Here is a 14,862-nt window from a genome sequence, read left to right on the forward strand (position 1 = left end):
TGTGTGTGTGTAGTGTGTGTGTGTGTGTGTGTCGAATAGTGTCCGTGTGCGGGGATCGCTGGTCGGCGCGGACTCGGTGGGCCCGTCTCCGCGCTGTATTTCTCAACTAAACTAAAATGGCGGCAGCGCGTCCATTTTCTGCACAGAACACGCCCGTTATTCGAGGGCGATCGATGTTGCACAATACGATGCTGTAACGAAGGCCAACAATAACCTCCTCTCACAGAGCGACTCTGGGCCGGCAGCAGTCACTGCTGCTCCAGAAACCGATGCAAAGGGATAACATGACATCTACTGGCAGCTCATGGCAGGCAATGAGAGAGAACAGCAAAGGTACACAAAAAAGCTGGAGAAACTCAGCGGGTGCAGCAGCATCCATGGAGTGAAGGAATCTCCATAGATGCTGCTGCAGCCGCTGAGTTTCTCCAGCTTTTTGTGTACCTGTGATTTTGCAGCAACTGCAGTTCCTTCTTACACACAAGAGAGAATTGGAGGAACAACGCCTCGTATGTTGCTCGGGCATCTTGTGGGGGAGAGCGGATCGGATTTCTCCAGTTCCCACTGCTTCATCGAGTCACCACCCTTCTTCAGATTGAAGAAAGTCTGAAGAGGGGTCTCGACCCGAAACATCACCCGTCCCTTCTCTCCAGAGATGCCTGCCGCCTGCCACGCTGAGTTACACCAGCATTTTGTCTCTGTTCTATGGTGTATTTGGTGGAAGATCCTGTAGGCTCTTAAAGATAGATTCACTCACCAGATTCCTGGGATGTCAGGACTGTCTTATGAAGAAAGACTGGATAGACTTGGTTTATACTCTCTAGAATTTGGAAGATTGAGAGGGGATCTTATAGAAACGTACAAAATTCTTAAGGGGTTGGACAGGCTAGATGCAGGAAGATTGTTCCCGATGTTAGCTAAGTCCAGGACAAGGGGTCACAGCTTAAAGGATAAGGGGGAAATCCTTTAAAACCGAGATGAGAAGAACTTTTTTCGCACAGAGAGTGGTGTATCTCTGGAACTCTCTGCCACAGAGGGTAGTTGAGGCCAGTTCATTGGCTATATTTAAGAGGGAGTTAGATGTGGCCCTTGTAGCTAAGGGGATCAGAGGGTATGGAGAGAAGGCAGGTACGGGATACTGAGTTGGATGATCAGCCATGATCATATTGAATGGCGGTGCAGGCTCGAAGGGCCGAATGGCCTACTCCTGCACCTATTGTCTACTGTCTATCTTTGGCGTAAACCAGCATCTGCAGTTCCTTCCTACACATAGAAGAGTACAGCACAGGTACAGGCCCTTCGGCCCACAATGTCTGTGCTGGACCTAGCTCAATTGATCTCACCTGCCTGAACACAATCCATGGCCCTCGATTCCCTGCACCTCTCTAAAAGTCCCTTACACCCCACTATCGTATCTACCTCCATCCCGGGTAGACAATTTGCCCCAAACATCCCCATTAAACTCCCCCCCTCCCTCACCTTAAAACTACACTTCCACAAACCCAAGTGTGTCCATTCCTTTCTTGGTATTTAATTTTGTTTTAAGTAAAAAGTAAATCACTTTTTACACTTTGAGAGGTACAGCTCATTAACAGGTCCGCGTACCAACACCACCCTACACACAATTTTATCACGGCCCAATAACCTACACACCCGCACGTCTTTGGGGTACGGAGGAAACCGGAGCGCCCGGAGAAAACCCACGTGGGTCACGGGGAGAATGCACAAACTCACCGTTTCACCTGTTTTTACACAGTGTTAAATGGTCAGCTCGACATAGATCTCAAAACCCAAACCAAACCCCAAACCAATTAGGAGCAGACGAGGGCATTCGATCCAAGGTGGGATTCCAGCTAACAAGACAGATGTGGACAGCAATTTGTTCTTCACCCGCACGATTAAAGCGTGGAATAATCTTCACCCAACTATAGTTACCCCAGCCAGACGCAACTACATTGAAGGTAGCTCTTTTTGTCACAGTCTGCCCTCTCCTCATTCTCATCCACTTCACCTCCCAGTACTTTTCCACCGGTCCCTCCTTCTCCTCACCTGCCACTCCCCTCTCATCAGCCCAACTCTCCTCACCTATTGCACTCAGTTGCCTCTGATCACCAATTAACCCGGTATTTAGACTCTCCTCACCATTCACACAGTGCCAGATTGTTCTCAGCGTTCATGCAAGACTCTCCAGCGATTTCCCGACTGCCTACACGGATTCGAACCTGCCTGCCCCTGACCATTCCGTCCTTTCGTCTGTCCCTCGCTGGTTTGTTTGCATCGTGTGTTGGATCTCCTGGTTACCGGACCTTCCGCTACCCCGACTACGTCTCCTGCCTGCCTGCCCCTCTTTGGAACCCTCGCTCAATCCCGAGCCTCTGTGTGAGTATGGTGTACCCATTCCTGTGTTACTACTCTGTGCTGCTATTGGGTCCAAGCTATACCCGTTACACTTTTTCCCCCAAGAACCCTTTTTTGTTTAAGTCCACCCTCCACCAACTCCAGTTTAGATTCCATTTGGAATATTTTTGGAGGACCAGGAAACGTACAGACAGCACCCGTAGTCAGGATCGAACCCGGGTCTCTGGGCAGCAACTCTACCGCTGAGCCACCCCCTATATTCATCCACGTCTAGGGGTTATGGGCCACGAGAGAGCTGTGTCCGGGCAGGAGACAGTCGGCCAGTCTGAAGAAGGGTCTCGAGCCGAGATGTCACCCATTCCTTCTCTCCAGAGACGCTGCCTGTCCCGCTGAGTTACTCCACCATTTTGTGTGTCCATCTTCTGTTTAAACCAGCATCTGCAGTTCCTTCCAACATGGGAGGTCATTGAGGCAGGAACTATCACAATATTTAAATGGCATTTGGACAATTATGTGGATAGGAGCGGTTCAGAGGGAAATGGGCCAAATGCCAGCAAGTGGGATTAGTGTAGATGGGACATGTGGGTTGGCATGGGCAAGTCGGGCCGAAGGGCCTGTTATCATGTTGTATGACTGTGTGACCACCCCTTTCAGGGCAACCACCAAAAAACCCCCTGTCTATCTCCTTAACATGTAAACATGACTATGATCATGTACATTCTCTCCGCTGACTGGATAGCACGCAGCACAAATGCTTTTCACTGTACCTCGATACACCTGACAGTCATAAACTAATCTAAGTGGTCCAGAAGTAATCAAAGTATGAGAGGGATTGATAGGTTGGACAGTCAGAACCTCCTTCTCAGGATACTAGTTGGCCCAGCTTCTTCCCCAGTCTGAAGAAGGGTCTCGACCCAGAAATGTCACCCATTTTCCTTCTCTCCAGAGACGCTGCCCGTCCCGCTGAGTTACTCCACCATTTTGCGTCTATCTTCGGTGTAAACCAGCATCTGCAGTTCCTTCCTACACAATTCCTCCACGTTTTGTGGGGCCCTTGGTGTTTGGGTCTTTGTGTGCTGGGGGGGGGGGGGGGGGGGGGGGGGGGGGGGGGGGTGGTGAGGGGGGACAACCCCCTACCCTCCTCACCATCCCCCCCCCCCCCCCCCCCCCCCCCCACCCCCCCACCCATTTGTGCAACACTGCAAGAGGTAGCCAGACAGGAGGTCTCTTCTCCCTGTAGTCCAGACCCTCTCTTCAAGGCGGTAACTCTGGACGCCATCAACGGCGGCTCAGCGCTGGCCCAGTCTCCCGGCGTAGAGGCTCTGCGATCGAGGCAAGCCCACGCACCCAAAGCCCGTCGGCAAGGTCTTCATGGTCAACTGGAGGCCAGAGGGCGGCAGCGACCTGCAAAAGGGACACGAGACGCACGGGTCATCATTACGCATGGCCACTGAACACCCACACACACGCGGGATTAGAGACACACGTGCAGGAGTAGGCCATTCGGCCCTTCGAGCCTGCACCATTCACCATTCACACAGATTTTCACACAGAGAGTGGTGAATCTCTGGAACTCTCTGCCACAGAGGGTAGTTGAGGCCACAGTTCATTGGCTATATTTAAGAGGGAGTTAGATGTGGCTAAGGGGATCAGGGGGTATGGAGAGAAGGCAGGTACGGGATACTGAGTTGGATGATCAGCCATGATCATATTGAATGGCGGCGCTGGCTCGAAGGGCCGAATGGCCTACTCCTGCACCTAATTTCTATGTTTCTATTCAATATGATCATGGCTGATCATCCACCTCAGTATCCCATCCCTGCCTTATCTCCATACCCCCTGATCCCTTTTGGCCACATCTAACTCCCTCTTAAATATAGCCAATGAACTGTGTGGCCTCAACTACCTTCTGTGGCAGAGAATTCCACAGATTCACCACTCCCTGTGTGAAAAATGTTTTTCTCATCTCAGTCCTAAAAGACTTCCCTCTTATACTTAAACTGTGTGACCCCTTGTTCTGGACTTCCCCAACATCGGGAACAATCTTCCTGCATCTAGCCTGTCCAACCCCCTAAGAATTTTGTAAGTTTCTATAAGATCCCCCCCCCCCCCCCCCTCAATCTTCTAAATTCTCGCGTGTACAAGCCGAGTCTATCAAGTCTTTCTTCGTATGAAAGTCCTGACATCCCAGGAATCGGTCTGGTGAACCTTCTCTGTACTCCCTCTATGGCAAGAATGCCTTTCCTCAGATTAGGAGACCAAAACTGTACGCAATACTCCAGGTGTGGTCTCACCAAGACCCTGCACAACTGCAGTAGAACCTCCCTGCTCCTATACTCAAATCCTTTTGCTATGAATGCTAACATACCATTCGCTTTCTTCACTCAAAATCATCCAAAAACGGTACCACGTTCCTGTTTTCTCCCCACATCCCTTGATTCCGTTAGCCCGAAGAGCTAAATCTAACTCTCTCTTGAAAACACCCAGTGAATTGGCCTCCACTGCCTTCTGTGGCAGCGAATTCCACAGATTCACAACTCTCTTCTGATTCCCAGTACGATACTCCATTGACACAGGAGTCGGGAGTTAAGTAAGTAAGTTTATTGGCCAGGTATTCACATACAAGGAATTTGCCTTGGTGCTCCACCCACAAGTAACCCCCCCCAACACAGTGCTTGCAATCTCCGAGTTGAATCAACTAATAAACAATGTAAATCTCTGGTACAAATTACTCCCACTCTGTATCACAATTCCCTGTCGCAAACAGCAATTTGTTTTGGAATGAATCACAACTGATATCGTCAAGAAATGTTGACAAGAGGAGTTAGTCACAGAAAATCTAGCAAAGTGTGACTGGCCCCGCGCTAATCCCTATCCAGCGTTTGGCCAGTCTAATCTTGTACTCTCGATCTTTTGCATGTTTCCTTATCAAATTCCACCTTCAATATGGTCTTGGCTCCCACAGTTACTGTGGGAATTTGCACCGGAGTTCAGCTAAAGTTCCCAAGTGCATTCAATGCCACTCACACAACGCACGGAAAACCTGGGATCCAGGGACTTTCTTCAGGGTTCACGAGAGCCAGACGTATCGGAGGACCTTCCTAACTGGATAGAGTGGATGTGGAGAGGATGCTTCCACCAGTGGGAGAGTCTAGGACCAGAGGGCACAGCCTCAGAATTAAAGGACGGATCTTTTAGGAAGGAGATGAGGAGGAATTTCTTTAGTCAGAGGGGGGTGAATCTGTGGGATTCTTTGCCGCAGACGGCTGTGGAGGCCACAAGTCAGTGGATATTTTTAAGGCAGAGATAGATAGATTCTTGATTAGTACCGGTGTCAGGGGTTATGGGGAGAAGGCAGGAGAATGGGGTTGGGAGGGAGAGATAGATCAGCCATGATTGAATGGTGGAGTAGACTTGCCACGGAGAGGGGGGAAAGGAGGGGGGAGAGAGAGGGGGGGGAGAGAGGAGGGGAAGGGGGGGAGAGGGGGGGAGATAGAAACATAGAAATTAGGTGCAGGAGTAGGCCAGGGCCCTTCGAGCCTGCACCGCCATTCAATATGATCATGGCTGATCATCCAACTCAGTATCCCGTACCTGCCTTCTCTCCATACCCCCTGATCCCCTTAGCCACAAGGGCCACATCCAACTCCCTCTTAAATATAGCCAATGAACTGGCCTCAACTACCCTCTGTGGCAGAGAGTTCCAGAGATTCACCACTCTCTGCGTGAAAAAAGTTCTTCTCATCTCGGTTTTAAAGGATTTCCCCTTTATCCTTAAGCTGTGACCCCTTGTCCTGGACTTCCCTAACATCGAGAACAATCTTCCTGCATCTAGCCTGTCCAACCCCTTAAGAATTTTGTAAGTTTCTCTAAGATCCCCTCTCAATCTTCTAAATTCTAGAGAGTATAAACTAAGTCTATCCAGTCTTTCTTCATAAGACAGTCCTGACATCCCAGGAATCAGTCTGGTGAACCTTCTCTGCACTCCCTCTAGGGCAATAATGTCCTTCCTCAGATTTGGAGACCAAAACTGTACGCAATACTCCAGGTGTGGTCTCACCAAGACCCTGTACAACTGCAGTAGAACCTCTCTGCTCCTATACTCAAATCCTTTTGCAATGAAAGCTAACATACCATTTGCTTTCTTCACTGCCTGCTGCACCTGCATGCCTACCTTCAATGACTGGTGTACCATGACACCCAGGTCTCGCTGCATCTCCCCCTTTCCCAATCGGCCACCATTATGGGAGATGGGAGGAGGGTGTTGGGAGTGGGGAAGGAGGGGAGAGAGGGGGGAGGGGAGGGGTGGGAGATGGGTGGACGGTTTTGGGAGTGGGGAAGGAGGGAGGGGGGAGCATGCCAGACAGAGACAAAGACAGAGTTCCACTTACACACCACTACAACATGGAACAAAATGAAGATAGACACAAAATGCTGGAGTAACCCAGTGGGACGGGCAGCATCTGTGGAGAGAAGGAATGGGTGACATTTCGGGTCGAGACCCTTCCTCAGACTGAGAGTCAGAGGACAGATGAATAATAGATATAGATGGTACGTAAAACAAATGAAAGATACGCAAAAACCAACAATGATCAAGGAAAGGTGGAGCCCACAAAGGTCCATTGTTGGCTGTGGGCTAGGTGATAACAAGTTAGACAGTGAAACTCAACAGGACGATAGCGAAACTAGCACGAGGTTAGTGGAAGTTCCGGAGAAGTGGGGCAGGTGTAGAAAAAAAAGGAACTGCAGGTGCTGGTTAAAGCACAAAAAAGGACACAAAGTGCTGGAGTAACTCAGCGGCTCAGGCAACATCTCTGGAGAACATGGAGCTCTCTCTCTCCCCCCCCCCCCCCCCCCCTTCTCTACTATCAGTCTGAAGAAGGGTCTCGACCCGTAACGTCACCCGTTCCTTCTCTCCAGAGATGCTGCCCGTCCCGCTGAGTGACTCCAGCATTTTGTCTAGGTCCGTCCGTCTGTCTGTCTCCGGGGTGAGCCAGCATCCACGAGGGGTGAAGCGGGATTGAGGTTTCACCTGTGCTGTTCCCATTCGAGGATGAAGCCCGGCAGGGATCCCTTGAAGTCGGCAGCATAGTGGTAAACGAGGAGCAGGCAGTCCTTACACAGTTGCACCAGCCTCTGGCAACACTGCAGCTCCAGGGGGGTGATGCCAGTCGCGCTCCTGTTCAACATGGTCTCCCACAAGCTCCTGCTGTCGAGGGGTACAAACAAAACAAACAAAACCAGCTCCTTAGTGTCTCTGTTGTTTCATGGAGTAACGTTAGCACAAGTGGGCGGCACGGCGGTGGAGTTGCCGCCCCACGGCGCCAGGGATCCACCGGGTACATGTCCACAAGTGATAGGAGCAGAATTAGGCCATTCGGCCCATCCAGTTTAGTTTAGCTTAGAGATACAGCGCGGAAACAGGCCATTCGGCCCACCGAGCCTGCGCCGACCAGCGATCCACACACACACACACACACACACACTCATGCATACACATACACACACGCACACGCATACACATACACACACCCACACACACACTCATGCATACACACACACACACACCCACACACTCATGCATACACACACCCACGCATACACACACACACACACACAAATGCATACACACTCATGCACACACACACACACAGACACACACTCATGTGCACACACACACACACACATGCACACACACACACACACTCATGCACACACACACACACTCATGCACACACACACACACACACACACAGACACACACCCACCCACACACACACACACACACACACACACACACACACACACACACACACACACACACACACACACACACAAACACACACACACACACACACCCACTAGGCAGGTCACAGGCAGAACGTACAAACTCCACACAGACAGCGCACACAGTCGGGATCGAACCCGGCTCTCCAGCGCTGCATTCGCTGTAAGCCCGCCCTTTCCACTCCACTCATACACATTCAATCGATGCTGATCTGTTTCGCCCTCTCAACCACAAATCTCCTGCCTTCTCCCCATAACCTCTGACACCCGTATTAATCAAATCCTGACAGCTCAAATCCTGTTCCATCCTGACTACGGGCGCTGTCTGTACGGAGTTTGCACGTTCTCCCAGTGACCGGCGTGGGTTTTCTCCGGGTGCCCCCGGTTTCCTCCCGCACTCCAAACACATGCAGGTTTGTAGGTTTAATTGGCTTCAGTAGAGATTGTAAAACATCCCTGGTGTGTAGAATAGTGTTAGTGCGTGGGGATTGCTGGTCGGCATGACAACAGTGGGCCGATCAGCCTGTTTCCATGCTGCATCTCCCAACAAAACTAAAGTTGCTGCCTTACACAGTGCCAGAGTCCAGAGTTCGATCCTGACTATGGGTGCTTGTCTGTGCAGAGTTTGTACGTTCTCCCTGCGACCTGCGTGGGTTTTCTCCGGGTGCTCTGGTTTCCTCCCACACTCCAAAGACGTGCAGGTTTGTAATTTGGTTAATTGGCCCTCTGTAAATTGTTCCTGGTCTTTCAGCAGTGGATGTGAATGTGAGATAACATAGTACTCACAGATAACACATTTTCTCACAGAGAGTGGTGAGTCTGTGGAATTCTCTGCCCCAGAGGGCGGTGGAGGCCGGTTCTCTGGATACTTTCAAGAGAGAGCTAGATAGGGCTCTTAAAAATAGCGGAGTCAGGGGATATGGGGAGAAGGCAGGAACGGGGTAGTGATTGGGGATGATCAGCCATGATCACATTGAATGGCGGTCTGGCTCGAGGGCCGAATGGCCTACTCCTGCACCTCTTGTCTATTGTCTATTGAAACGCCACCTGCGTCCATGTTCTGCGGAGACGCTGCCGAAACTAAACTAAACTAAACTAAACTGCAAGCCCAGCCGAGCATTCACAATGCAACCCACAAACCTGCAGGGCACAAAATATTGATATGAAACTCATTCCACCTCATTATCGTGGGCACAACAAACTTATTTTCCCTCCGAGCTCCTTGCTTTTATTAAAATATGTGCGGTAATGTACCTCAACGCCGCTCCCAGACCAATTAAAAGCCTCGCATCTTATTCCATTACACAGCTCCCAGCCGCGCTCCCACGGGGAAGAGCGCACAAAATGAAATTCCAGACGCACAATGTTTTCCGTACAGAGCTTCAAGCCAGCATTCCTGCCGATAAGATTACAGCACTGCGATTGCAATCATCATAATCAGCAGAGCAGAGCTAGTGGATCGGACACAAGGGAGCGATATTGGTGCAGAGTCAGAGAGTCACACAGCGCCAACACTGGCTGGGCCGCCCAACTTCATCAGGTCATAAAGCGATAGGAGCAGAATTAGGCCGTTCGGCCCATCAAGTCTCCTCCGCCAGTCAATCTCTCCAGATCCAGGGGCCACACAGTTTAAGAATAAGGGGCGAGCCATTTAGAACGGAGATGAGGAAACACATTTTCACACAGAGAGTTGCGAGTCTGTGGAATTCTCTGCCTCAGAGGGCGGTGGAGGATGGTTCTCTGGATGCTTTCTAGAGAGAGCTAGATAGGGCTCTTAAAGACAGCGGAGTCAGGGGATATGGGGAGAAGGCAGGAACGGGGTACTGATTGGGGATGATCGGCATGGACTTGTAGGGCCGAGATGGCCTGTTTCCGTGCTGTAATCGTTATATGGTTAGAGGTGATCAGCCAAAGATAGCGGAGTCAGGGGATATGGAGAGAAGGCAGGAACGGGGTAGATTGGGGATGATCAGCCATGATCACATTGAATGGCGGTGCTGGCTCGAAGGGCCGAATGGCCTACTCCTGCACCTATTGTCCATTGTCATGGCTGATCTATCTCTCCCTCCTGATCCCATTCTCCTGCCACCTCCACACAACTTCTGACACCTGTACTAATCAAAAATCTATCCATCTCTGCCTTAAAAAATATCCACTGACTTGGCCTCCACAGCCGTCTGTGGCAAAGAATTCCACAGATTCACCACCCTCGGAAATTTCTCCTTCCTAAAAGAATTCTGAGGCTATGACGTCTGGTCCTAGACTCTCCCACTGATGGAAACATCCTCTCCACATCCACTCTTTCACTATTCAGTATGTTTCAATGAGGTTCTGCCCCCCACCTCATCCTTCTAAACTTCAGCGAATACAAGCCCAGTGCCATCAAACGCTCATCATATGTTAACTTACAAGATGCTGCCCAAGCCAGGCCTGCTAGGCTATTTGCCTGCTAGGCTACAGAAGCAGGACTACAATCACATATTACAATCACCCCACACTCTTAAATGTCTACACACTGCAATTGGCTCGATTGTAATCATGTATTGTCTTTCCGCTGACTGGATATCCCGCAATAGACAATAGGTGCAGGAGTAGGCCATTCGGTCCTTTTAGCCAGTAATATATTCAATGTGATCGTGGCTGATCATCCCCAATCAGTACCCCTTTCCCGCCTTCTCCCCTTATCCCCTGACTCCGCTATTTTTAAGAACCCTATCTTGAAAGTATCTTAAGAGCTCTCTCTTGAAAGTATCCAGAGAACCGGCCTCCACCGCCCTCTGAGGCAGAGAATTCCACAGACTCACCACTCTCTGTGAGAAAAAGTGTTTCCTCGTCACCGTTCTAAATGGCTTAACCTTATTCTTAATCTGTGTGGCCCCTGGTTCTGGACTCCCCCAACATCGGGACCATGTTTCCTGCCTCTAGCGTGTCCAAACCCTTAACAATCTCACATGTATCAATAAGATCACCTCTCATTCTTCTAAACTCCAGAGTGTACAAGCCCAGCCGCTCCATTCTCTCAGCATATGACAGTCCCGCCATCCCGCCAGGGAATTAACCTTGATGGGCCTAATGGCCTAATTCTGTTCCTAGAACTTAGGGTGCAGCAGTGTGAAGGTACAGAAGTGTGAAAACGCACACCTCCAGATTCAGGGACAGTTTTTTCCCAGCTGTTATCAGGCAACTGAACCATCCTACCAACAACCAGAGAGCAGTCGTGAAGTACTATCGGACTGTCTTTGATCGGACTTTGCTGGCTCTATCTTGCACTAAACGTTATTCCCTTTATCATGTGTCTGTACACTGTGGACGGCTCGATTGTAATCATGTATTGTCTTTCCGCTGACTGGTTAGCGCGCAACAAAAGCTTTTCACTGTACCTCGGTACACGTGACAGTATAAACTAAAGTAAACTATTGTGTGGGTCGGGTCAACAACTTGAAGAGTTGTAGGGAAAGTAGTTGTTTCTGAACCTGGTGGTGTGGGGTATCTGCACCACCTGCAGCAAGAGTGTTTTCACTGTACCTCGGTACACGTGATATTACATTAAACCAGGGGTTCGGCAACCTTGTTCTGCACAGGGGCTGGGACGCACGTCTGTGAGTGGATGGCGGGCCACGTCTATCACCTGTACACATGGAACCCGCCCCCAATGGCAGGCAGGCATCAAATCACGTGTTCACAGAAGGTGGACAAAAAATGCTGGAGGAACTCAGCGGGTGAGGCAGCCTCGTGCAATTTCCTCAATGTCCCACCCGCTGAGATTCTCCAGCATTTTCGTCCAACTTCGATTTTTCCAGCACCTGCAGTTCTTTCTGAAACGTGTTGGCAGAAGGTACCGGGCCGTGCCGGCGGGCCGGACGATTTTGGGTTACGGGCCGCATTTGGCCCGGGGGCCGCAGGGTTTGCCGGCCCCTGCACTAAACTCAACCTACAAGTCGACAGAGCCAACTTCACACCTACCCAGAGTTGGAGAACGAGTTCCACAGGCCCTGCCCGTGACTCCACAGCAAGCGGCTGAAGACTCGGTTGAAGATGCGGTAGGGTCGGAGTGCCTCCACGTCCTGGGTCCTCCACACCCGCTGCACGATGGCCCGGACCTGGGCCCTCACAATGTCCAACACCTGAAAGGTCACAGCACAAACCACGCCGTTAGATTGCCCGACCAGCAGAAGATTCACCAGCAGCTTCTCCTGGACCATCCACCATCCCACCCAGTTTCTTCCCAGCTGTTATCGGGCAACTGAACCATTCCTACCACAACCAGAGAGTGGTGCTGACCTCACTGGAAACCCTCGGTCTATCTTCCAGATTCAGATTCAGATTCAGATTCAATTTTTAATTGTCATTGTCAGTGTACAGTACAGAGACAACGAAATGCATTTAGCATCTCCCTTGAAGAGCGACATAGCAAACGATTTGAATAAATAATAATAAGTGTCCGGGGGGGGGGGTGGTGATTGGCAGTCACCGAGGTACGTTGTTGAGTAGAGTGACAGCCGCCGGGAAGAAGCTGTTCCTCGACCTGCTGGTTCGGCAACGGAGAGACCTGTAGCGCCTCCCGGATGGTAGGAGGGTAAACAGTCCATGGTTGGGGTGAGAGCAGTCCTTGGCGATGCTGAGCGCCCTCCGCAGACAGCGCTTGCTTTGGACAGACTCAATGGAGGGGAGCGAGGAACTGGTGATGCGTTGAGCAATTTTCACCACCCTCTGCAATGCCTTCCGGTCGGAGACAGAGCAGTTGCCATACCATACTGTGATGCAGTTGGTAAGGATGCTCTCGATGGTGCAGCGGTAGAAGTTCACCAGGATCTGAGGAGACAGATGGACCTTCTTCAGTCTCCTCAGGAAGAAGAGACGCTGATGAGCCTTCTTGATCAGAGTAAAGATTCCGTTAATCTTTACTGGACTTTATCGTACACTAAACGTTATTCCCTTTATCATATATCTGTACACTATTAACGGCTCGATTGTAATCGTGTATAGTCTTTCCGCTGACTGGTTAGCACGCAACAAAAGCTGTTCACTGTACCTCGGTACACGGGACAATAAACTCAACCAGTAACCCAGACCCTTGCACCAGCAATCTAAGAGTTCGATTCTGATAAAATGGAGAAGCAAATAACTGCAGATGCTGGTTCATACACAAAAGGACACACAGTGCTGGGACGTGGAGCTCCCTCCTCCCGCCTTCTGAAGAAGGGTCCCGGCCCGAAACGTCAGCTAACCGTCAGCAGGCCGACCGGTTGCATCGTGGCTTGGTTCGACAACTTGAGCCCCCAGGAGCGAAAAAGGCTACAAAAAGTAGTAAACGCTGCCCAGTCCATCATCGGCTCTGACCTTCCTTCCATCGAGGGGATTTATCGCAGTCGCTGCCTCAAAAAGGCTGGCAGCATCATCAAAGACCCACACCATCCTGGCCACACGCTCATCTCCCTGCTACCTTCAGGTAGAAGGTACAGGAGCCTGAAGACTGCAACGTCCAGGTTCAGGAATAGCTACTTCCCCACAGCCATCAGGCTATTGAACAACTCATACAAAACTCTGAACATTAATAGCACATTATCTGTTTATTTGGCACTTTATCTGTTTTATTTATTCATGTGTGTACATATTTATACAATGGTACATGGACACACTGACCTGTTCTGTATTCATGCCTACTATGTTCTGTTGTGCTGAAACAAAGCAAGAATTGCATTGTCCTATACAGGGACACATGACAATAAACTCACTTGAATCTTGAATCCAACCATGTTCTCCCGAGACCTGCTGATTTACTCCAGCACTTTGTGTCCTTTTGATTCAGATAACGTCCGTTTGGTTTAGTTTAGTGTAGTATTGTTGCATGTGGTGAGGTACAGTGAAAAGCTTCTGCTCGCCAGCTATCCAGTCATAGAGCAGACTGTACATGAATGCAAGTCTGTCGACAGCACACGGATAATGGGTGCAAAGATAACAGTGTTGAGGTCCGATAAAGTCCAAGTAAATATGGTTCAAAGGTGTCTCATGAGGTAGATGGGAGGTCAGGACCACAGTCTAGCTGATCAGAGGACGGTTCAGTTGCCCGATAACAGCAAGGTGGTGCATTTTCAGATGTCTACCAGGGTCGGGAGGAGAGAAACTTCTTTATGTTTAAGAAGGAACTGCAGATGCTGGAGAATCGAAGGTTACACAAAAAAGCTGGAGAAACTCAGCGGGTGCAGCAGCATCTATGGAGCGAAGGAAATAGGCAACGTTTCGGGCCCGAAACGTTAACTATTTCCTTCGCTCCATAGATGCTGCTGCACCCGCTGAGTTCCTGAGAAACTTCTTTAGTCTAGTTTAGAGATACAGCGCGGAAACAGGCCCTTCAGCCCACCCAGTCCCTGCCGACCCACCATCCCCGCACACCAACACTATCCCACACACACCTGGGAGAGTCTGCACTTACTCCAAGCCAATTAACCTACAAACCTGTCCGCCTTTGGAGTGTGGGAGGAAACCGAGTTGGTGTAGGAGGAGGCCATTCGGCCCTTCGAGCCAGCACCGCCATTCAATGTGATCATGGCTGATCACAATGGATATTTATAAGGCAGGGATAGATAGATTCTTGATTAGTGCAGGTGTCAGGGGTTATGGGGAGAAGGCAGGAGAATGGGGTTAGGAGAGAGAGATAGATCAGCCATGATCGAACAACAGAGTGGACTTGATGGGCCGAATTAATCATGGCTGATCTAT

At 50.3% G+C, this 14,862-nt stretch overlaps 1 protein-coding gene across 1 annotated transcript in view; it reads right to left on the bottom strand.

The window, feature by feature from the left end:
• Positions 1 to 3,500: 3,500 nt before the first annotated feature.
• LOC129700702 (tubulin polyglutamylase TTLL7-like) overlaps positions 3,501 to 14,862 on the bottom strand; it is a 77,033-nt gene continuing 65,671 nt past the window's right edge. Inside the window, 3 exon segments of the mRNA XM_055641292.1 lie at positions 3,501 to 3,759; positions 7,388 to 7,561; positions 12,106 to 12,266. Of these exon segments, the coding sequence (XP_055497267.1) occupies positions 3,645 to 3,759; positions 7,388 to 7,561; positions 12,106 to 12,266 (450 nt within the window). The 3' untranslated portion in view covers positions 3,501 to 3,644.

Source organism: Leucoraja erinacea, chromosome 10, assembly GCF_028641065.1.
Source record: "Leucoraja erinacea ecotype New England chromosome 10, Leri_hhj_1, whole genome shotgun sequence".
Taxonomy (NCBI): Eukaryota; Metazoa; Chordata; class Chondrichthyes; order Rajiformes; family Rajidae; genus Leucoraja; species Leucoraja erinaceus.